Source organism: Chaetodon trifascialis, chromosome 19, assembly GCF_039877785.1.
Source record: "Chaetodon trifascialis isolate fChaTrf1 chromosome 19, fChaTrf1.hap1, whole genome shotgun sequence".
NCBI lineage: Eukaryota > Metazoa > Chordata > Actinopteri > Chaetodontiformes > Chaetodontidae > Chaetodon > Chaetodon trifascialis.
Window position 1 is genome coordinate 20,107,783 of NC_092074.1, and position 24,913 is coordinate 20,132,695.

General features: G+C 44.4%; 1 protein-coding gene across 8 annotated transcripts in view; it reads left to right on the top strand.

Annotated features, from left to right (window-relative positions):
* Positions 1-24,913, top strand: part of LOC139347596 (DNA (cytosine-5)-methyltransferase 3A-like) — a 53,375-nt gene that overhangs the window by 21,302 nt on the left and 7,160 nt on the right. For 6 of the 8 annotated variants that reach the window (XM_070987303.1, XM_070987309.1, XM_070987302.1 and 3 more), the window contains 13 exons: positions 13,959-14,162; positions 14,650-14,808; positions 15,278-15,385; positions 17,108-17,255; positions 17,515-17,658; positions 18,378-18,422; positions 19,031-19,110; positions 19,973-20,085; positions 20,952-21,135; positions 22,325-22,409; positions 24,177-24,322; positions 24,432-24,522; positions 24,623-24,771. In XM_070987303.1, coding sequence (XP_070843404.1) covers positions 13,959-14,162; positions 14,650-14,808; positions 15,278-15,385; positions 17,108-17,255; positions 17,515-17,658; positions 18,378-18,422; positions 19,031-19,110; positions 19,973-20,085; positions 20,952-21,135; positions 22,325-22,409; positions 24,177-24,322; positions 24,432-24,522; positions 24,623-24,771 — 1,656 coding nt within the window. The remainder of the gene's footprint in view (positions 1-13,958; positions 14,163-14,649; positions 14,809-15,277; positions 15,386-17,107; positions 17,256-17,514; positions 17,659-18,377; positions 18,423-19,030; positions 19,111-19,972; positions 20,086-20,951; positions 21,136-22,324; positions 22,410-24,176; positions 24,323-24,431; positions 24,523-24,622; positions 24,772-24,913) is intronic. The other 2 variants (XM_070987305.1, XM_070987308.1) reach the window with 2 other exon arrangements.

Below are 24,913 nucleotides of genomic sequence, written 5' to 3' on the forward strand. Positions count from 1 at the left end.
TTTGCAGTGACATTTACTCAACACTTGACAGTGAGCCATTGAAAGTGAAAACGGGGCTTTGCTCTTAGCGGCTGCAGATCGCTGTCGTGCACCATTTGTCATTTTAGAAGAATTCAGCTTTGGTTGATGTTGACATGCATTGTCCACCAGTGGAGCAGTGGTGCATTTCAGTGCTTATTGCTATAAAGCAGCGGTTCCCAGCCTCGTCTGTTTTGTCAGAGGGGTTCACAGGCTTGTCAGATGTTTTTCACTCTCACTGCACAGAAACACGGTGGCTGTGTTTATCAAAGCGTTCAAGAGATAATGTGTTGATGTCGAGGCTTGGTCTCTTTGTTCTGCTTTCATTTTTCTATGTTTGGTTGGTTGGTGTTTCGGCCATTTGTCCATCACCTTTAGCTGACAGATTCTGCTTACTTGCTTGCTGACCAAGGCCGTAGCTCTCATTGAGGCCACCAGGGTCATCTGAGGGGTTTAACGACATCAGGTGGAGTTTGCATCCACATTTTACACGTTACAAAGGCTGATTCTGACATTTGCGTGGCTCATTGTCCTCCACCAGAATTGCATAGCTCTACAGAAAGTTTTGATTTGGATAAATGAAAAAAGATTCAACTGTGAAATTATTTTTAAATACTCAGATAATTTATCAGAGTTTGGCTGGTGGCCGGGCAGAAATGTCTTCAGTGGGTGTGGCTCTGCGAGGGGAATTTGGAGTCATGACTACAGGATTTCTAAAATCCTGGCTGCTGGCCCTTTTTGCTTTTTATGCACAGTTACAGCATGTGTTGTTAAGCTGGTACGGCTGACTCAGGTTCGTGGGAAGCTGAGGCGTGGTGTGCAGCGCCGTGTGGGTTACTGGTTACTGGTTATTGTGGCCATGAATATAGTCTGAGATCATCTTGCACCACATTGTATTGGCTCATTGTTTGGCTCTTTATTTTCCTCCTAAACACAGATTAAAAAGTCACAATGAAAAAAATTAGCTGAACGACTCCACATTTTTTCCACTGACCCCCTGCTAACTGTAGAAGCACCCGCCCCCAAAGCACTCATGGTTGGGAGTCACTGCTCTAAAGCGTCCTGAAGTGTACACTGGTGTAACCTCCACGAGTGTCGACCACACAGTGAAAAAAACAAGGTGATGAACCCACAGAGCGTTATCACCTGACTGCAGTTCCCGTCAGCTCTACCGATCTTTGCAGCATTTATCATCCTGTTGTTGTGTTTTTGCCACAACTTCAAGCAACTAGAAGGAACTTTCCTTTTCTGACTGTGGCGCCCCCTGTGGACAGAAGCGTCACTGTCGCTTCTGTCGTATAGATCTTGATCTGCTGTCAGTCTGTTTGTTTTGAAAGCAAGTTGAAGAAGTTAATTCCCCGTATTAGTCTTTATTTCTCATTTTGCTATTTGTATGTCAAACAGAGGCACCAGCATTTAATTGAGACTGATTCATAACCAATTAAAAACTCCTTGCAGGGCGTTTAAAGGTTTCTGTTCACCCTCACTGCTCCCTTCAGCGTAGTCTTTGGCTGCAGCTGTTTTCAGTGCAAAACCTCCAAAAACCCACGGTGTGTTACCTGAACAGCACCAAACCGCAGACAGTGGTGAAGTTAACGACTAGCTGGTGAACATAATTGAACACATACGTTGTACCTCCACCAGGAGTTGGTGGAGACCAAAAACAGAGATGAAAGAGAGGAAATGTTGGTTTTACATTCAACAACTCCAACTTGTTCTGCTGCCCTGAACTAATCAGTTGTTAGTAGTTATATCACTCTTTGATCTTAAGTGTTTATCACATGCATGCGCTCATAAAACACTGATATCTGGCAGCACTGCGTAGAAAACATACTACAACACACTGGAGACTGTGCTGCTGTGGTGTAGCCTGGTGTGCGTGGGTTCGTGTCTGCAGATGCATGAGAGTGTGTCTGAGGAACCAAAGACAGAATGACTGAGAGAGACAGGAAGTGTGTGTGGTCATGAGAGAGAGAGAAACTCATTGATTGACAGACAGGCTGGTGGAAACACACAGGGATGTGAGAGTGTGTGAAATAGAGCAGGAGTGTGTGAGAGGAAGAGAGAGAGAGAGAGGCTGATAGGCCGACACCAGATCTGCAAGACTGATGAAGACGGTGGGTTAAAAAACACACATCTTTCATGCATAATTGGACCACAAGCAACCACACCCAAACTCCAGTTGGTCAAACTGGTACCAGTTTGTCTTCAGGCTGCAGACTGTTGTATGTGCAGGCGACAGCTGGGCAGAGAGAGAGAGAGAGGGAGGTACTGTAGATGGAGGTAGAGCATGTGTGACTTCCTGTCAACACTATCTGCTCACTCACTGACTCATCACCTACATTCAAGCCATAAGTGTTTCATTTGCATGAGTGTAGTGACAGAAACTGAGACTGAACGGTCGGCTGTCCTCAGAAATGTATATCCGCTTGAAAGAAAGAAAGAAAATAACAAAGAATCAAGAAAGGACAAAGAGAAAAAGGGAAGTTTGAAGGGAAACTTTGGTATTTTTAGACTTGGACTCTGTTTTCCTTTCATGTTTTTGTGTCTAAGTGACTAATGTGGACAACAGTGTTTGAAACTGGTCCAGTATTGAGCGAGAGCGCCGCAGCCAGCAGCCAGCAGCCAGCAGCCAGCAGCCAGCAGCCACAAAACAGGGTTTTATCATTCTGGATATTTACACACCATCAATGTACGTCCACTAAAAGTGTTTGTTTGTGCTGCTGAGAGGCTCAGATTGTGATTGTGTCTGAGAACATCGTGCATCCCTCCAGAAAAACACCTGTTTGTTACAGAGTGAGATCTTTTTTTGTTTGACCAGAAACAGCCGCTACACCAGACTCCATTGACAGAAACACTAATTTTACCTTGCAGATCATCGAAAAACACTTCAGGCTTGACAGACACAAAATAAAACTCACCCAAACCGTCATGGATCGTCTTTCCACTGTTTCAGCTCTGCTTTGATTGAAATAAACTCTTAAGTCGCAGAGTTAGATGTGAAAATATCTGGAAAGGAGCGACAGGGAGGTCGGACATCACAGAGGCAGAGGGGAAACCAGCCTGTAGAAGCACATTTCAGAACATCATGAAACCAGAGCTGGTCGTTATCGAAACAGCAGAAAGACGAAGCAAGACGGCTTTGGTGAGTTTTCTGTTTCTGTCCAGTCTGACTGTGGGTTCTATGGTGGTCTGCGAGGTAAGATTTTCCCAAAGGATAAGAGGGCAGCCCATTTCATATCTGCTGCCTGCAGCGGTCTCGCTCAATACTGAACCAATTTCAAGCCTTGTCACTTAGACATGAAGCTGGGATCCAGGCTGAAAAATACCAAAATTTCACTTGAACAATAGAGTAAATAAGAGGCAGCAGAAAGTAAAATAGAAGCAAAGAAACAAATCTATGATGGAAATAAAGAAGTTGAAACTAAATGTATCAAAATCAAAAGTAACTTATATATCATTATAAAGAGATTGTTAATACTGAAGCAGCATTGCTCAGTAATACTGTAACATTTAGTGGCATCCAGCAAGTTACTGTAAAGTTTCCAGCTATGTTTTTTACAGACTGCATTTAGCTATTTTGGTCCAGTGGTTCCCAGCCCTCAAAGGGTCCCAAGATAAATCTGAGGATTTGTGAGACAATTAATGGGAGAGGGAAGAGGAAAATCTAAGCTCAGCTACGCAAATGAAATGTTAGAGAGTTTTACCTCTTTGGGCCTCTGACAGTTATTTAAATGAAATCATCAGAGTAGTTTTGAGGGGAAATCATGTTTTGGTAAGAACTCATGGACCTCTGAACCGTGACAGGAGGCAGTGTTTTTGTAAGATGTCTAAAGCTGTAAAATAAAGGTTTATGGTTCAGAAAGAACAATATTTCCCTCTGAAATGTAGTGAAGTACAAGTATAAAGTATTGGTAACAGTACAAAACTTGAGTGAATGAGCTTATGTTCTTTCCATTAAAGAGGAGGGAAACTGAGCAAGTAAAATAAAGGAAGATGAATGAAAAGGAAAAGGAGAGCAGAAATGCTGCAGATGAAGGGGAAGAAAGAAAGAATGGAAGGAAGAAAGACGTAAAAGAAGACGGGGGAAGGAAAGTAAATGATCAGAGGGTGTAGAGAGAAAGAAGAGTGAAGGCAGGCAAGAAAGTAAAGATAGGAGAGAAAAGGGAAAGAAAGAAGTGATAAAAGAGACAGATATCGACAAAGAGAGGGAGTGAAAGAAGAGAGGAAAACTGAGTGTGTGTGTGTGTGTGTGTGTGTGTGTGTGTGTGTGTGTGTGTGTGTGTGTGTGTGTGTGTGTGTGTGTGACAGAAAGAGAGAACGGGCTGAAATCAGTGACAGATCAGAGGTTAACCAGTTCCAGGTTTCTGTGCGTGTGTGTGTGTGTGTGTGTGTGTGTGTGTGTGTGTGTGTGTGCGTTCTGTCAGTCAGCTGAACTGCAGCCAGCTGTTAACACCCCCATCAATATCCCACCACGCTGCTGTCTGAAGGAAACCTGGTAACTCTGCAAAGCCTTTTCCATTTTGGGATGAAAAAAAAAAAAAAATCTGGCATCTTTTCACTTCACGTCTAAAGTTACAGCCAAGAAAATAAATACTGAGCGGGGCCACAGAGTCCTGTATGTACCAGAGGGTGCGCCCTTTAGGAAGAAATGCTGCATTAAGCTCGCGTTGTGCTGATTTGATTTAGTCACACGACAAACACACACTCAGCCGTGACTTTGCTTTGACCTCCGGACGCTCGCTGTGATGGGCTGTCACGTGATCTCTGAAACTTTCTGTAAGGGGATCTGATCAGGGAAGACTGACGTGTGGCATTATAGACACATGAACCAAAGAACTACAAACAGGCAAATTAAGTGCAGCCTTACTTTTAAACAAACAATCACGTTAGCGGTCAGCGCTCGTCCCCTGAACGCATCGTGTGAGATGAATTTATGTTGCTCATAAAACGTCTGGAAAGATGATTGTTTCAAACGCTTTACAACCTGCATTGTTCACATCAGCGAGTGTTTTATGGCTTATTTAACCATTATTTTCATGACTGATTTATGTGCTGATTGATTAATGTATTTGTTTGTCTATGCAGATAAGATAATCATTTATTAATCCCACAGCAGGGAGATCTGCAGTGTTACACCAGCCAAGGTAGTGTCATGGTAATCAGTAAAAATTACTCATATTTGAGCAGCTAAAACTGGAAAATGTTTGAAGCTTTTATTTGAACAGTGGAACTTTTCAAAATAACTGCAGTTTAATTTTCTTTTCTATCAATCAGTAAATCAATTGATCAGCTATATTTACAAGCCATCTAACCAATAAAGGTTAGATATAAACTCCAGTCTACAGTCAGACAAAAAGGACAGCTAATGTTTATTTTGCTTGATACCGGTAGACGATTTGTTAGCACTCAGTTAGCATTGCATTAGCTAACCCTAACCCTGTCATTAACTAATTTAAATTATGTTTTCGTTCTTTTGCCTCCGTTTAGAACTTCTCTTTCCATGGACGTTTGTCTTTCACTCATACTTTATTTCATTTCTGGTGATGAACGATTGACAGATGACAAATGAGATTTGAGATAACGACAGCTAGTACGCTATACCCTAAAATGGTGGCTCTGCCCCAGAATGCCCCGAAATTCCCATTCCCTGTAGGCAACTGTTAGTTAACATAACATTAGTTAACACCTTAGCCATATTTGCTAACACTATAGCCATGTTTGCTATCACCTTAGCCATGTTTGCTAACACCTTAGCCATGTTCACTATCTCCTCAGCCATGTTCGCTGTCACCTCAGCCATGTTTGCTAACACCCTAGTCATGTTTGCTAACACCTTAGCCATGTTGCTAACACCTTAGCCATGTTGCTAACACGTTAGCCATGTTCTATAACACCTAAGCCATGTTCATTATCACCTCAGCAATGTTCACTATCACCTTAGCCATGTTCGTTTACACTTAAGCCATTTTAGCTATCACCTTAGCCATGTTCGCTATCACCTCAGCCGTGTTTGCTAACACCTTAGCCATGTTAGCTATCACCTTAGCCATGTTCGCTATCACCTTAGCCATGTTAACTATCATCTGAGCAATTTTCGCTATCACTTTAGCCATGTTCACTTACACCTTAGCCATGTTCGCTGTCACCTCAGCCATGTTCGCTAACACCTTAGCCACATTCGCTAACACCTTACCCATAACAGCTTTTATATAACCTGATTGTGTTTCTTCTGCCCTCTAGTGGGCAAAAAAAGTTTGGCTGAGGGTTAAATCAATGCAGCTGTGAATAATTTTGACTGGACTCATAGCAGTAAGAGAAAAGAGTTAGTGTTCCTCCTTTCACACATTCAGTATGTAGACATCATGTCAGCGTGGCTTTATTTGTCTTTCTGTAACTCTAAACTGTCCCCTGTGACTCGCTGTGTAACTGCTTTTCACAGTGATGTGTACTTTTTTGCGTGTGCGCGCCTGTGTGTGTGCGTATGTGAGGTCCCGACCCGAACACATCCCATTGCCTTGTCAACTCGGAGGCTTACCTAACCTTTGACCTTAGTGCATGTACACGCCTCAGATACACACACACATGGAAACACTAGCTTGGGTTTGCATGTGTGTGTGTGTGTGTGTGTGTGTGTGTGTGTCATCATCACCACCCTTAAACCCCCAGGGCTACCAGACATAACTCTACACCACCGCTCACTGTGCGTGTGTGTGTGTGTGTGCGCGCATTGTTGAAACTCACCTAAACATCTGTTTGGTGAAGGAGTCAGTAAATCACACACTTTGCCGCTGGCCAATCAGCAGAGAGGCAGCGGGTGAAGAAGACTTGAGGGCGAGTGTGTCCGAGGGGACAGTCAGCGAGCAGAGTGTAGGAGAAAGAGGAGGAGGTGAGAGAGAGGCAGACGGAGAAGATGACAGAGAGAAAGAGAGCCAGGGAGGAAGGCGTGCAGTTCCAGAGCTGCCATGTCCGGCCTGTAAGTCATCGAACTCTTTCCTTCTTTGGGTGCACGTGGTGCCTCGTATGCAAATGTGTGAAGTCTGACGAGCTTTTCCTTTAAAACGTGTTACAAGCTGCTCCTGCCACCAGCAACTGATTTCATGGCAGGTTTGTGTTAATGTTTGCTCGCAGGGTTTCCTTTTGCTAGCGGAGGTGAAATAGCGGTTTATTCCGTTTTTTTAATGTTTTCTGGTGGCTTTATGCCAAGCGCTCGAACACATGGGAGACTTGGGTGGTAAAACATCTGAAAGTGAGTTTGATTAGACTGGACAGAGTTCGTTTTTGTCGGCTGTCTGTTTGCTGGCTTGTTTGTTTGTTCGGGGGAAGATGGGAGCTGAGATAAAAGTGTTTCCAACTTTTCCACTGGCAGCAGTGACGGCAAGACATGCACATCAATCCTGAGTATGTTAACGTCGAACCTTCTGGGGATGCTCTCACAGAATGACAGCTAATACACTGAAAAGAGAATCTGTGAGGGCCACATTCATCTGAATTTCCAGCTGGGTAAAACTCAGTAAGTCAGTGATTCCCATCAAAACAACCTCTGCTTGTGACCCATCATCATCGGCTGCATGCAATATATCTGTGATTGTGACTACCACAACCAAAAAACCTGTTTTTTCATTGTTTTAGAGTCACAAAGAAATAAAATCATTCATTTATTTGCAGGAAAATGCAAAACAGTGTTGTATGCAATAGGTTAGGACCAGCTGGCATAACATACAGAAGTAAAATACAGTAACATACAAGTATTTCCTTTTCGGTTTTCACAAAAAAAGCTCTTTGTTACTCTTCATTTTTCTGTCAAAGATCTAGTGCCTCAGCTGTGATCGTAAAACAATACCAAAGCACACAAGTAGTAAGCTGCTGGTTAACATCAGGTTTGGTAAACAAACCAAAAAGCAAACAGGCAAAGAGGCCATTTTTTGTTTGTTTGTGTCACGTTTTGGAGGGTTTTCCACTTTTCTATTCATGCAGGAAAAAAAAGGCTGAGATTGTCCTCAAACAGACACTCGTCCATTGTCGTCCATTTCACATCATTTTCATTGTTTTTTCTGTTTGAATTAAAGGCTTTTTCCCCTCGCCATGAAAACCAATCGAATAGGATCAAAATGACACCAAATCACCAACTTTATTATGCTGAAGTGCAGCCATCAGGTTTCAGACAGGCTTTTTTTTATAATTACCGAATGCAATCGTTGCTGTTCACATTGTTTGGATTAATTCTGGGAAATGAAGCATTTCCCAGTTTCACACTGTCTGAAGCGACGTCCTAATGTTAATAACTGGAAAACAACACAAAGCCTCAGAGTTATGACGCTGCAGTCAGGTCCAGCGTTTCAGTATTGTCCTTAAAGTTCGTCGTCCAGATGCTGTTCGGTCCGTTTCACGATCAGAGACCTCCGGAGAGCCTCAGGGAAACGGCCGATTGTTCCCTTCGTGTCCCACGGCCGTGATCGATGCTGGTGAAAGAGCCGTCCTGCGTTGCCTATTGATGTGAGAGAGGGCCTTAACTGCTCTCTTGATTGTGCTCTGTGTGTTTGTTGAGCAGCGTCGGGTTCACTTCGAGGTCAGGGTCAGTCACGCTCATAAAGGGGGCGTGGTTTCAGAAACGACTCATTGGCGAGGTCGTGGGGTGAGGGGCCGGAGGTCAAGGGGGGGCGGCACTAAGAGTGAAAACACTGACCAGGCCACGGGGTTCGCCAGAGTTCAAAGTCGTAACTCACGACGTTACAACCTCTGCGCCCCGTCCGGCCTTTATGTGTCCCTCACATGCCTGCTGGGGTTTTGTGCCTCTTTAATTCTAACTTTGATTTTACTACATTATTATTATCACATCAGGAGGAGGCGGGGACTCAGGACTCAGCCTTAACACCCGGTGCGCTCTCCTCCAGGTGAGCCACGGCCGCCTCCATGATGTCTGAATAAAACTGCTGTAAGAGTTTGAAGGGAAACGGTCGAATGTGGAAGCTGCTGATCAGACAGAGTGTTTTCAGCTCAGCTCTCGAATGTCTTTGCCCTTTCTCGTGTTGTGGACATGAAACACACTCAGGCGCTCACTCGTGCAGTGGCTGATGCTGGTGTCCATTTGATTTTGCACCAGTCGGCCTTCATCAAACAGCGGGCCGCCTGTAACAGAGAGCGCTCTGACGAGTCCGGCCGAGCGAATCCGCTGAGCAGCTACACACAGACGATTGGTGCGTGGATGTCGGGCCTCGTGTTTAGCTGCTCAGCACAGGAAGTAAGCATGACATCAGCAGTGCGTGGTCGTGTGTTAAGCAGACGTTCAACCCAGAAGATGTTCTGCGCCGTTGAAGCTTCGAATGAGGCCCGACAGAGTGGACCCCCCCCCCCACTCAAAATGCTCTCGACCGGCCTAATTACGGCACTTTTTATGGGTTAGTAGGTGATTTAAAATGTCGCTCGTTGCAGTGAATTTGCTCCGCTCTCCCGCTCAGTTTGCAGAATATTCACGTCAATAGACTTCTCAGTGTTTAACAAGGCACTCTTTATTTTTTAATCTAGTAACAAACCCTTAAAAAGAAGTTAGCGACAAATTAAAATTAGCCACAGTTCAGTGCAGACACCATTTTCATCAAGGTCTGCATTTAGTTTGTTGTTTTTTGTTGCAGTTAATCACTCTTTTACTGTTTAAATGTAATGAAGCTTTGGGGGAGGGGTGAGGGCCCCTCTTCGGCTGCATGAATCTGACCCTTTAGTTCATTTCAGAGCAGAGTGTTGCTTTCAAACCTGAGCAGATGAGTGCAGATTGGTCTGTCATCAGTGAGTCATCTGCATCCCTGAAAGCAGCGAAGCTTCCTGATGGGCTGTTCAATCAGCCAATGTTGCCTGGCAACAAACACACTTTCATCCAGCGAGCAGGATTTTGGCTGATATCTCGTAGCAGCACGAGTCGGGTCCAGGCCTTCTAATGAGATGATCCGGTCCAGATGCAGACAGAAATGACCAAGTTTCCCTCACGACCACCACAGCCACCAAGTGTAGAAATTATTTCTGCAGGAGAATCTGATGCTCGATGTAGAGAGTAAACGTGATAAATGCATTAAAAATCCAAATGTATGCAAAACATGAGCAGAAGCAGCTGCTTTCTAAACACATTTTCAGTGGTTTATGTGAATTAAAGAACCCTGATTAATGATTGGTTGTGAGCACAAAATGACAGCAACCCTAATTCATTCTAAAATTAATATTAATTAAATATTTGGAACATCAGAGAGTTCAGAAAATGTGAAAACATGCGGCATGAACATTTGAAAGTCACAGAAATGGAAAGCGGAGTCCACACAAACAGCAGTTTTCACTGAATGCTCGTGTGTTGTGACAGAAAGCGTGACATGAATCACACTCTGGGCTGTCACTTCCAGTTAAACTAAACAAATAGACACCAAATGTCTCCTTTAAGATTTAATACTTATTTTTTTGTTTTCCAAGCTGCTCGCCACCAAACCACCATTAATTTAAATATGTTCCAGCTGTGAGCAGCTCCTCCGTCTCCTCCGTGCATCGAAAAGTCTCCGTCTTCAGCGTGCAGTGCTTCGCTTTGTCGCCTTTGCAGCGCATAAACCTCATTTCGGTCTGTGCGTTGCAGATTTGGGGCGCAGCGACGCCCGAGTTTCGCCGCAGGAAGTAAAAATCTTTGTGCTGAAGCGTCCCAGATGGTTTCCAAACCGGTGACGACATATGGAGTTTCCCTTACAGTGCGCATGTACGTGTGTGTGTGTTACGTCAGTGTGTTTGTGTGTGTGGTCTGTCTACAATCCGTGTAACAGGCTGATTAGGGTTTTATGAGGTCAAAGGTCAACAGGAGCGGGGAAGCGCGACCTCAGGGTCAAACGGAGGGGAGAACTGTCACGACCCGACACTCTCGCTTTTACTGTCTCTTCCTCTTGGATTTACGCCGCCGTCCCTCCTCGTCCTCCCATGTGTGTTTCTCCCTTTCTGTGTCTTTTATGGAGGAATTCGGCCGAGTGCGTTCCCACCAAACCGTCTCGCACGTTCATTACGTTAGATGGCGGTTTTCAGCCCAGCGAGAGTGGAAACCACATTGTTCTCTCCAGTGTTAAAAAGCAAAACGGAAGAATGTTTTTAGGTCGTGGAAATGCTCCGCAGGAGTCGTGGGATTTTACATCTGGGCCAGTGAGGCTCTTGAATTTTAGTAACCAGTGAGGTCGTGAGTTTTTCTAAATTTGTCTCTTTTGAAGTGGAGCGCTCGCCGCCTAAGCATCGCACACTGGACGCCCCGGTCGATGCCTGTCAATCAAACAGTGCCAGCTTTCAGCTTCCTGTTTGTTTGGTCCATCTGTTTGCGTATCAGAAGTAGTGTAGTGTAGTTGTACTTACGCATAATTTAGAGCCACTTACCTGCATTTTATTCCACTTTATGGTCCTACTTCACTGCTTCAGACAGATATATTCTACTTTCACTCCACTGCAGTTAACTCGCTATGAGAGCTTCTTACATTAAAGGTCAAGATGTAACACCCAGAACAGCTGATCAGCTTCAAACATGATGCATGATGCAGATTAAAGTTTAAAATAGCTCCACCTCAACCAGCTAAAGCGTTCAAAGCGTTGTACACAGTGAAGTATCAGTAATAATAGTCCAGTAATATAAGAAAACTGTGGCAGGCGGTGTTCTACTACTCTTGTGTCTGTCCATTAAATAATAGGCTACAGCTAGCATCTGTGTATCTTAGCTTAGCATAAAGAGTGCAAACAAAGGGAAACATGTAGCCTGCTTCCGTCCAGAGGTGTCAAATCCACCAACAAGTACCTCTGAAGCTCAATAATGAACCTGCTGTGAGCTTTCAGTGAGCTTTAGAGGTGCTGCTGTCATTTGATAGATGCTGTTTCCCCTCATTTCCGCTCCTTATGCTAAGCTAAGCTAAGCTAACTGGCTCCTGGATGTCAAACTTGCTATCGATCTTCTCATATAACTTTACTCCACAAAGTCAATGATTGTATTTCCCAAACTCGTCCTTCGAGTACATTTTGTTGTCTGCTAGTTTAAGAAAATGTTAAATCTAACCTGCTTGTGAGAGTGATATTGCTGCTTTCACTTGAATATATGATCTAAATCCTTCTTTCCATGAGCGAGAAGCCTCCATAGGCTTGATAAACTTTACGTTAAGTCAGCGGTGTAGACTAACAGTCAGTGCTGAAGTGGAACGCCGGCTTTGATTTGAAATCCTGACCCTCTGTGCTGTATCTCCACACCAAACACTCCTCGCTCCACTCTCCTTCTGCCTGTATTATATTCCTCAGTTTTATAAAATAATCCTATTTACTCTCTCTCTCTCTCGCTCTCGTTGTCTTCTCTCTGTCTCTCTCCCTCCTGAGCTGAACCCGTTGAACTGCATCCCCACCGCACCCTTTCTCAGCACTCACTTCCTGTTTAGAGGAACAATTAAAGGATTGTTCCTGCGTCCTCGGGGCACTAAGGCCTTGATCTGGAGCAGCCAGCACATCGGCTCCAAAGGCTCACATGAAACATCAGTTGCAGGACCTCCTTGAGGGCAGCGTTTGCCTGTAGACCAACGGGAATGAGGCTGAAAGGTTACGATAGACGAACACACACGAGGCACCGCAGAGTCACGCATCATCAGAGGCAGCAACAGGCAGCGCCACATATGACGCGTTAGCTGACAAGACGACCATTCAGTGCTGAGGCTCATGCAGCTCGTCATTGGTTTGATGGTGAAATAAACACACCTGCACGTTACGGCAGCCTGCGTTCAAAATGACAGTTTTGATGCAGTTTGGTGCTCGATTACATGAGATTAAACTTTGCTGTTACTGCACATTAAAGCACCCGCGCAGCTAAAAGCATCCAACCAGGCAGCAGCACACTTACTGTTTTTTCCATTAAATGAGGCTTGAAGCTAAATAGGTACTAAAACACAAAGTCAGAACTGCAGTTTACAACATTATTACTGTTACTGTCCTCATCCTGGCTTTTGATTAGAATACTAGTACTCATGTCGCCTTGTCTGTTTTTATTGTTTCATTCATCAGTCTTTATCTGTTGTATTGGTTTTATTGATTATCTTATCTGCGTCAGCCTCAGCTTGTGTTACTGCTCACGTTTGTGTTGTTTTATTATCACCCTGACAGTCATCTGTGAAGCACTCTGGATTGGGCTAACCTCCTCAAAAGGTGCTAAACAAATAAAGTTTGACTGATTTATTGACTGATTGATAGTAGAAGAAGTGGTATGGTGGTTTTTGCTGTGATGGCCTTGGTGTTTCAGTCCTGCAGCTCAGAATTTATTTTTGGTTTTGCCAAAGTAGCCAAAGTACGGTTCAGTGTCTTTTTTCTAACTAAATGGCATCATGGTACTCAGTTTCTAATAATGTGAAAACAGAGGAGCAGAGGAGAAGGTGTTGTAAAGGTTTTGTGTTTTTACTTGATAAAAGAGCTGAATGAGTAATGCCTTATCTAATCGTATGAGCGCTCGTGGAGGAGGAGGAGGAGGAGGAGGAGGAGGCTGTGAGAGCATGTGGAGGCATTTTCCCCAAAGGAAAATTTGACAAAAAGTCGGCCATAAATGGTGAATCCGGCAGACATGGCGCTGCTGCTGCTGCTGCTGCTGCTGCTGGTAAAATAACAACGAAATCACTTTGCAATTTTGCTCAAATTAGGTAAAAGAAAATGCACCGTCCTTATTCCACAGAACCGAATCAGTATTTACCATTTCAAATGAAAGTGAAGCCCTTTTCCCTTTCCCTTTTTGTGTAAATTGCACTCAGCTCGCAGTGGATTCATGAGGAATCGGCTCGTGTCTTTCTGGGCTGTCGTGAACTTGGTTTGAGCTTCACGGAGCCAAAGCAGATTTCAGATTCAGCCCAGATAACGCAGACACGCGTTGAAACGTCCTTTAAAACGGTGGTTTGACGCTGGGCTCTGCTCCTGCCTCACAGGCCGAGCGGCGGGCGTACAGGGAGGCGGAGATGAACATGATGGACGACCTATCGGAGGGAGATTCTCACAAAGAGGAGGAACCAGCCAGCCCGGCCCCTCCCCCTTCGCAGCAACACACAGACCCTGCCTCCCCAACAGTCGCCGTGACGCCGGAGCCGGTTGCCAGGGGGGAACAGGCCACGCCCAGCGAGGTAGAGTACCAGGTAAACTTACCTACAAGCATCTGACGTGATGAATGTTGGGATTGTTAAGAACTGACGTTCCCCAAGTCTCGTACGCAAAAAAAATAATTTTCATAGAAACAACGTCTTTCACTCATCGCTTCATTTTCTGCAAACTCAAATATTAATGAACTTCTAGACGCCAAAGCAATAAACTGTGCTTAAGGCGCCGTTTGGTCGTTCAGCCTGATCTGACCTCGATGGTGGAGGTCAGGAGGCTGCAGAGTTGACTGAAATGTCGTGTTTCTCGACTGTTTCAGCCTTGAAAAAGTGATTTTCCTTCAGTACTTCAGACGTTTTACACACCAGCTTTCAGTGTTTAGTGCTTCAGATTGATGACGTGTTGAATCAGTCTTTACATCAGTGGAGACATTTCTGGTTTTCGCGTGTATTTATTGGAACGTAGAAGATTTGCCGGCGCTCTCTCTGCACCGTCTTGACAGCCACATTGTTTTCTGTGAGTTAACAGGATGGCAGGGGTTTCGGCATCGGCACGCTGGTGTTCGGGAAGCTGCGAGGTTTCTCCTGGTGGCCCGGCCGCATCGTTTCCTGGTGGATGAGCGGCCGAAGTCGAGCCGCGGACGGAACTCGCTGGGTGATGTGGTTCGGAGACGGCAAGTTCTCGGTGGTGAGTGGTTTTTGTGGAGGAGCCCCTCAGATAAACCGATCGAATACGAGCGTGATGTGTGTTTAATCCCCAGCAGAGACGCTTCGGATGCTTAGAGAGGGGATCCAGAGTCCTCCCACAAAGAGTAAGAGAGAAAAGGAAAGCGCCTGGTGTTGTTATAGAGACGATTTTTAAGGAAGTGGTTTGGCCTGAAGGCAGGAGATTAATGTCTTTAACACCCCCCTCCCATTCCAATTTCACGTTTTTAGAGATGCCAGAATATTGTCCCAGTTAAGGCTTCATAATCTTTTCAAATTGAGTGTTACTCTGCACAGCTCAACAGTTTGTCGGCGTTCATTCGACGCTTCGTTTCTTTGCCTTTTCAGCCTGAAAACTCACGCACACATAAAATCACCTTAGATTTCAAGGCCTTGTTAACGTGCACCTGTTTTTCCCTTAAATCTTGATCATAATGTCTTTGTTTTTGCAGGTTTGTGTGGAGAAGCTGATGCCCCTGAGCTCGTTCTCATCTGCCTTCCACCAGCCCACCTACAACAAACAGTCCATGTACCGGAAAGCCATCTTTGAGGCTCTGCAGGTGACGACCCCACCATGAACTCTGCTTCCTCACATCAGAGCGTGGTTTCATGTCATGTTTGATGGCTGATGGCTTTTCTGGTGCTGCACTGATTCTGTTTCTCTAGTTCAGGGCTGTACGCTTACTTTTTCAGGTGTCAGCACTGGTGCTAGCAAGTAAAAATTTTAGTAGCACAGAGAACAATTTAGCAGCGCACACAGTTGGACAGTTAGTTTACGTGTTTAATTTGATACTGATAAGAAATCCTAACAATGTCGAACAACAATTAAACTGATTCTTTAACCTTCATTTTTCCTCCACCTGAACACAACAGGATGAATTTAAACATTTTTAAACATGAAAAATCAACAGTGTTATATTTTCATCAGTGAACTGTCTGTGCTGGCTGTCCCTTCGCCTGCCGCCATACAATACTGACAAAACATTGCCTTTTTGGTCAAGCCAGGTGAAACCTTTTAACCACTGAGGGTTGAATCGATTCATCAATGAAGAAGCGACGAGTGACAAAGATTCAGCGTCAGACTCCGTAAATGCCATAGTAGTACTATTTTCCTCCAAACGGTGTCTTTTATCCTCGTTCTTGTGACCTACCGAGGTACAAACTACAGAAAAATACCTCTTCATTTTGCTTGAGTCTTCTTGTTATTCTTAGTTGTTGCGGTTGGTTTGTCACAAAAATGATACAAAAGTTGTGGTTTCCCGCCACAGATCAGGGAGGGCGGGAACGTTTCCCCGGAAATGTAGTTCTTTTGTATTCGGATTGAGAAGGACAGTACACACTTAGAACTACAACTCCCATGAAGCATTGTTCCAACAACTGACGAATAGGACGAGAGACAGTAATATAGCCCAGTTTTCCCCACTACTTTTTTTAGACATGATACCATCAAACACCGTTGCACTCGTGTTAGTGGATGCATGTTTCTCTTTGCACAGAATGATTTTTAGTAGCAGTGCGATGCAGGTTGTCGCACTGTGCAGCCCTGTAGTTTCAAGTTTATTCATTGTTCAATCGCTGGAAAAAGCAAACACATTTTGCACCAAAGTGCTTCACAAAGACAGACTTAAGGTCATATACGTGCATCGCAGATGTTGTGGAACTAAGGCAAGAATAAAATCTAAACAAGCTTAAACACAAATTTAAATCGAAGCATCAGATCAAGATAAAAAAGGGTTAAAATCAGTTCAAAATCAGAGGATGAAAGAGGGTCTGAAGGTGCGCCTTGAAAGCATCAGTAGACTCAGCCGGTGTGAAGGCCTCTGGCAGGCTGCTCCAGAGCCGAGGATCAAATCCAACATCTGAGAGCCCAAAATATAAATGTACGTGAGTGAAGGTCATACGTTACTCATTCCTGTCTTATGTAACACGATCTGCAGATTAGCATTGAAACTGGCTGCTGTTTTGCATTTGTGGAGGTGTTGTTCTCATCTCGCTCTGCCCACAATTCAGAAGTGGTAACACGCAGGTACGTCACTTTCAGGCTCACATCTTTAGGACTTATTTTTTCATCCAGCTGTGCTATAATATACATATTTTTGCTTCTAATTAATGCAGAACACGTGGTCCTTTCCTCTTTCTGCGATGTCGCTCTGGTTTGTCAGTCATTCAGACCTCTGTAGGGTTGTGTGTGTGTGTGTGTTTGTGTGTGTGTGTGAGAGAGGTTTCCACCGTTGTAACAGCACTTTATGCTAACGGTGTGTGTGTGTTTATTTTGTGTGTAGGTTGCCAGCGTACGGGCGGGGAGGCCTGTTCCTTCCTGTGATGCGAGCGATGACGCGGACGGCGTAGAGATTCAGACCAGTCAGATGATCGAGTGGGCCATGACCGGCTTCCTACCCAGTGGTCCGCAATCGCTGGACCCTCCAGAGGGTAAACACACGTTTGTTGAGATGTGATTAACGCAGCCTTTCAGACAGAGAGAGCATTCAAGGTGCTGAACTCGTTCCCAGGAACAAAACGTGACTAAAGCAGAACTTTGTTCCACAGCTTCAGTCTGCAGCTTCAGACCGTTTCCAGTTTATTATTTAACCCTAACCCTAACCCTAGTCTTTGGAAGCTGAGCGCCTTCTGAATGTTTCTCCCGTACGATGTTAAAAACCACTAAAAATGATGTTAATTATCCCCACAGGCGAGCAGAATCCATATAAGGAAGTGTACCCAGAGATGTGGGCCGAACCCGAGGCGGCGTACACGCCTCCACCTGCCAAGAAACCACGAAAGAACGCAGCTGAAAAAGCAAAGATCAGAGAGGTGATCGACGAAGGGACCAGAGGTAAACACGCTAACGTGCAATTTCAGCCGAAGCCGCTCATTTTCAGGAGTGAACCTACAACTTCTCTGGAAGTTTATTTAGAAATATTGTGCAAGTGGAGGAGTGAGCGAGTCGTCCATGCTGAGCAGTGTGGGAATAAACGCAAAGAGCTTCTGAGCTGCTTCAGAGTTCAGGTGTTTGGACATTTTTGATTCTGCTCTTATTGGCTGTGCTTCACATGCAAAGTGCACTTCTGTACAGAGGCTTAAGATAAGATAAGGGAAACTTAAGTTGTTACAGACAGCAAGAAGTAAAAGGAGACGTCGAAAAAGGAACAAATAGAAAATACAGTTTCACAATGGAAACGTTTATATTACACCTGAGTAAGCTGTGGATAACAACACAGTAAAAAATATATAAGCAAAGTAAATATAAGCAGGAAAAGATGTGATTTTACACAAGCTGGATTTTCACATTGACTGCTTGTGTTTGTTTTTGCCACTGTTGACTTTACAGACAAACAACCAGAATATCGTGTCAGAAATAGTTTTTACAAGAAAAACTCCAAAATAAAGGCAGATTTGAGTAGTTTTATGATGACATTTACACTCTGGAGGAACAAGACGATACTGACTTTATGTTGTTTATGCAAATCTTCCCCCTCTTTATGATCTGCCTCCATGTGCTCACGTTCGCAGGCGTGTTGATGTGCGTGTGTGTGTGTGTGTTTTGTGTTCCAGAGAGACTCATATTTGAGATCAAAAAGAAGACCAGGAACATAGAAGGTGAGAGTCTGAGATGTAGACTTGAAATAAAGCAGCGGTGCATTGATTATGTCTTTGGCTGTTCCACGGTCAGCTTAACTCTGCATAGAGTGGACGAGAAGCTCGTTTCTGTCACCTGATCTGAGGCTGTACTGAGGCCTGCGCTCTGTTTATGAGGCTGTTCTTACATTATCAGTGGTTTCATTCCTGTTTAATACAGAAACGTGGTCCATGAGGCCGATCAGGGTAAATATTTTGCATTTTATATCAGTTCCGCTTAAATTAAATCACTTGAATCTTAAATGAAGCTCGGAGCGAAACGTCTCTGGAACCCAATTCTTGTTCTCGTTTGCATTTTTGGCATTTAGCTGATTCGTTGATGCAGCGATAATAATTCACAGGTGGACTGCAGCGAAGGCCCGGCCATCCAAAAATACACAATCAACTGGAAAACGACTTTAACGTTATAAATCACAGCACCTGGCCGAGTAATTACTCAGTTTGTTATTGATCAGAAGCACATTGTGGTAATTTGGGACTAACAGGCAGCAAAAGTCTTGCTTTAATGTAATCAGAGGGCTGAACTCGGCGTTAAATATGATTCTGTGAGCTTGTCTGTGTGTGTTCAGATATCTGCATCTCCTGCGGAAGCCTCAACGTCTCTCTGGAGCATCCTCTCTTCATCGGAGCCATGTGCCAGGGCTGCAAAGTAAGACCCCTCGCAGAGACCCCCGCTGTGGGCCGAGCGATGATTTCATATTCACATTATTATTATGGAATCATGTGATGGTGATACGATCACTTCATGAGGTCGTTTCATTAATTCTTTGGTATTTTTTTTTGCGTTTGAGGAGCCTTTTCAGTTCATGACATTAAAGCTGCGACACTGTTACACACAATAAATTTAATGTTTGAGCTCATCAGCTTCATTGATTTTTGTAAATATCTGCTTTTTCTGAATTTGATGCATCAACACATTTCAAAGAAGTTGTGACAGGAGCAGCTAAAGACTGGGAAAGATGTGGAACGCTCCAAAAACACCTGTTGATTGGTAACAGGTGATAGTGTCGTGATTGGGATCCTGGAAAGGCTCAGTCGATCACGATGAGGTTCACCACTTTGTGAACACATGATGGATGAAGGATGTTAGTTTAGAGGCTCAGAACACTTTGTAGAACCGTGTCAGTAAACACAGCTCGTCACAGTAAAGACTGTACCACAAAAAACCAAAAGCGTGAGTCAACAGCATCCAGAGATGAACTGACGTACAGTGGGGAAGTGTGCTGTGGTCTGACGGCTCCACGTTTTGTTTTTGGAGATCACTGACTGACCTCCAGCCCGAGGTCACGTCCACAGATTGCTTGATGTGTTCCAAAACCCAAATATATTCAGTTGACAGTGTCATAAAACAGAAAAAAAGTCCTCTCATTTGAGACGCTGGAGAATGTTTGACAGCTCAGTTCGATGAGACGAACAGATATCGAATCCTTACACTGAACCCGTCCTCAGAGACTGAATTAAGACTGAATAATGACGGACGCCCTCCCTCTGTGCCTCCTGACTCTGTGCAGAACTCGTTCCTGGAGTGTGCCTACCAGTACGACGACGACGGCTACCAGTCCTACTGCACCATCTGCTGTGGAGGCAGGGAAGTGCTCATGTGTGGCAACAACAACTGCTGTAGGTCAGTACAGTGTGGACACACTGCTGAGTTTGGGGACGGGCAGACAGCGGCTGCTTCTTTTTGTGGCCTGGACGGGGTTTTGGATTTCCCATGGACAGAAACTCTTCACCCATAAATGTCAAATGTGATTTATGTCTCTCTGTATTGGCAGTACAGTTGGCCAACTGGTGAGGAGCAGATTTATTTATGTGAATGTACAGTTTGTATTGGCATCAGGACTCTGACCTCATCACTGCAAACATGCACCGGCTCAACACGGCAGATACTGGAGTCAGTACATCTAAAAAACACTCTGTTACAAGTGAAAGCATTCAAAATATTATTTAAGTAGAAGTACAAAGACATCAAAATACACTTAACTGGGATATATCAGTAATGTTGCAGCTGGTAAAGGTGGAGCTAGTTTCAGTCATTTTTGAAGGTGCTGGGTATCTGACATTTAAAAAAACATCATCATTCATTAGCTGATTTCTATTTTGTATTAATAATCTTAATCTGTCAAGTAACAAGTGACTAAAGCTGTCAAATAAATGTAGTTGAGTACAAGTATAAAGTAGCATAGAATGGAAATACTCAGGTTAAATACAAGTACGTCAAATATGTGAGATCAATATTAAGCCCAAGTCCACCTGATGTGCAGAAGCAGGCAGAGGTCAGTCAGATGCTGTTAATTTGAGCATATTTGACCCACAAAAGCAGCAGATGATGCACAAAATAAGCCTAAAAAATAATAACCTTCAGCAGTCTAAGACAGCGAATGCAAGGAAAGCACAGGTGTCATGGTGTGTGTGTGTGTGTGTGTGTGTGTGTGTGTGTGTGTGTGTGTGTGTGTGTGTGTGTGTGTGTGTGTGTGTGCGCGTCCGCAGGTGTTTTTGCGTGGAGTGTGTGGATCTGTTGGTCGGAGCCGGCTCGGCGGCAGCGGCCATCAAAGAAGACCCCTGGAACTGCTACATGTGCGGCCCCCGGAGCGCCTACGGCTTACTGCGGCGGCGGGACGACTGGCCCTGCAGACTACAGCACTTCTTCGCCAACAACCACGAACAGGAATTCGTAAGTGCGGCCGTTTCCTCTCGTTTCATGTCTGTTCTTCATCCGTCCGAAACATATTTAATGACAGTGATGATTCCAAAGATAATGGAAAGGAGTTCACAGCAGTGTTTGTAGGTGTATTTATCTTTCCTGATGAAGTACATCCACACAGTAAAGGAGTATGGAGCCTGTCTGAGAATCATCTTTAAGTTTTTTACTGTTTTAAATTCATTTTTCTGGGAATTTTTCTGTTTATTTGGCATTTTTACAGTACAGAGAGAAAGTGGCAGCACTGCAGAAGTACAAAAGCATCAGCATCAAAATACGCTTAAAGTACCCACAAGTACTCATTATGCAGAAAGGCCCATTTCATACTAAGATATAGCACTGGATAATAATCTGTGATGCGTTCAAGTGTAAATCACTTTAATGTTGCAGCTGATGAAGGTGCACTAGTTCCAGTGACTTTATATGCTGCTGGCTCGCTCACCTTTAATCATATATCATCATTTATTTCATTTATTTTATTAATAATCAGCAGCGTCAAGCTGTCAAATCAATATAATGGAGTACAAAGTGTAATATTTGCCTCCATGTAGAGGAGTAGAAGTATAAAGACGCATGAAATGATGATTAAAGAAGTTGAAAAGGTGTTTTTACCTGTTAATACGTCTCCGTCCTTTATATTTATTCTTTGCTAACGTGTCTGCGTGTCACGCTGCCTCTCACACACTCCTGACTTCTGTATTGATCTGTGTTTTCGTGCCATGCTGCGCTCATATTCCTCCTGCAGCTGCCCATTACATCCACCCTGATCCCTGTAACAGCGTCTGTACAGCTCAATCATTTCACTTCACAACACGCTGTAAGTCAATTAGGTGCAGTAAATTTGACATATCGGCCGTGTTGTATCTAATCCCAGCCTTGCTCCAAATTCATCACAGTTGAAGGATAAACATCGACATCTGGGGATCAGAGAGGCTTCTGCTGCGGAGCTTGTCCCGTTTAAATTATCCATGAAGGCTAATACACATCAAAACAGACGCTGCTCACATTCAATTATTGATGCCTTTCAGCCTGACTTCTGCAGACAGACCAGATCGTCATCTTAAATAAAGCTGCTGCTTCGCCCTCCTCGCTCTCCCCACGAAGCTCAGAGTCCGTCTCGTCCTCTTCTCATCGCTGTCTCGCTTCCTCTGAACTCTTTCAGGAGCCAGCCAAGTTGTATCCTCCAGTTTCAGCGGAGAAGAGGAAACCAATCAGAGTCCTCTCCCTGTTCGACGGCATCGCCACAGGTGCTTATGGACTGTTTACTTTCATTAACTGTGAAGCCGCTGATTGGTAGACGAGGTCAGCTGATCCGTCGTGCTCTCAGCTGCTTCTGGATGGACTGGCGTGCAGGTTGTTCTTTGGTGATCCTTAAAACTTGATGCACAGACTCATGACTCCCTCACTGTGTTTTTAATCGAGTCCTGCTCTCACGCCCTGCATGCTGTCTGTGGTCGGTGCTCAGAAACGCAGCAAAAATAAGAAAATACAGGCAGAGGAACGACCTCTGCAGACACACTTCTAGAGCATCACAGGTGATGATTGGGAGAGATTATTTCTGTATGAGTCTAAACATTGTTTTCTAGTAAAATCCTCCTTTACTACTCTGTTAACTTTTAATTTGGCCTCATTTTGATTTGCCAAACCAACATCCCAGTCAGACTTAGCTTTAGTTTCTTTGGTGTTACTCGGCAAAAGTTAGCACGCTAACATGCTAAACCAAGATATAAACATGGTAAAACTGGACGTACTGTATTACTGCCTGATGAGCGTTACTGTGAACTCATTCATTCTGCTGTCTGTGAACGGCACGCTCTCAGTTTAACTTCGTTCAACAGGGTGCCAGATTGCTATAGAAATCTGAAAAACTGGCTAAAACACAACGTAAACAGGCCTTAATATGTAGCGGAAAAAACACCCAATCTGGCAACACCAGCCACTGGTGTCGCACCGCCGCATGCGTCATCAAAACAAAAGCAGCATGGAGGCGTCGCATGATCATTTAAATGAGTTTTATGACAAGATCGGTGAGGATGGGAAAAATCTTACCTTTCTGTGCAAACTTTGGCTTTCAAAAAGAAAATCCGCACTTCAGTCACATGAGGTGAAAGCTGCAGCTGCTGGACTGAATGGACAGCAACAAAGCGTTAAAGCAGCAATGTCCCCTCAATGCTAATGTAAACCCTGGTTAGATAAGGATTCAAAATTGGATATGAAGATGAAATCTGACGCACAGTTACAGAGTTAACACTGATAAAATAATCGCTGTCTGTGGTTCTATATGGGCTGTGGCAATAATTTAGGAAAATAATAGCTCGCAGCAACATGTGGAAAAAAGAACTATGAATTAGTTCATTTTTGGAACGATGAACTTAGTTCAAAATGTTGAATTATGAACTATGAACTGAACTAGCTCATTTTAAAATTTGATGTTAGCTTTTAACTCAAAGCAACGTTGTACCAAAGTTTTGGATTTTCAGCTTTTGATTTATCAAGAGTTTATTCTACAAAATGTCAGAAAAAAGTGAAAATACTGCAGCGGAGCTCAAGATGATGTGTTTGAATTGTTCGTTTTGTCCACCAAACAGTCCAGAAAACATCAGTGATGGTGGTGCTAGAAAACAAAGTACAGAGAGGCAGAGTTCAGCTGTTATTGGGTGAAAGACTTGAATTATTCACCCATTAAAAAATGGCTGCTCGCTCGTTTTCGGTCACTTCACTAAGCAATTACTCAACTAATCATTTCAGCTCGCTCAGCATGTGTGTGAGCAAGCTCACCTGCGTGTGTGTGTGTGTGTGTGTGTGTGTGTGTGTGTGTGTGTGTGTGTGTGTGTGTGAGACAGAAACACACTCAGACTGCAGAGCACCTTGTTTGTTTGGTCTCACTGCTTGAATAAAGATGTCAACATGAATTCTTCCACAGTTTTAGATTCATCCTGCTGATCAGTGCGTGCGTGTGCATGTGTGTGTGCATGTGTGTGTGTGTGTGTGTGTGTGTGTGTGTGCGCACTCAGGTCTGTTGGTGCTGAAGGATTTGGGCATCCAGGTCGACAAGTACGTGGCGTCTGAGGTGTGCGAAGACTCCATCACTGTCGGCATGGTGCGACACCACGGCCGCATCATGTACGTGGGCGACGTGCGCAACGTAACACACAAACATGTAAGTGAAAGTCCTCCTCGCCGTCTCAAGACGCACTGAAGCGCAAACACGGCATGATGGGAGAAAAGCTTTTGATTGTTCCGCTCCGCCGAACTGTTTCTGTGCTCAGATCGAGGAGTGGGGACCGTTTGACCTGGTGATAGGAGGAAGCCCCTGCAACGACCTCTCCATAGTCAACCCCGCAAGAAAAGGCCTTTACGGTAAGAAGCGTTCCAGTTCAGCGACACGTTTATTTTAATATCTTTTAACATTAAAGCTACGAATGCACAGAGGCGCTGAGCTTTCTCCGTCCGCCCGCAGAGGGAACCGGCCGGTTGTTTTTCGAGTTTTACCGCCTGCTGCACGAGGCTCGACCAAAGCCGGGCGACGAGCGGCCGTTCTTCTGGCTGTTCGAGAACGTGGTCGCGATGGGAGTCAGCGACAAGCGCGACATCTCCCGCTTTCTAGAGGTAGCACGAACACACCGGCCGCATACCTACATGCATACCTACAGCGAGCAGGACACACAGAAAGCACTGGAGCGCTTCAGCTTCACGTGTTTCACCCTTTGTTTCACTTGATTATCTGACAAAAAAAGCAGCTTAACGATCG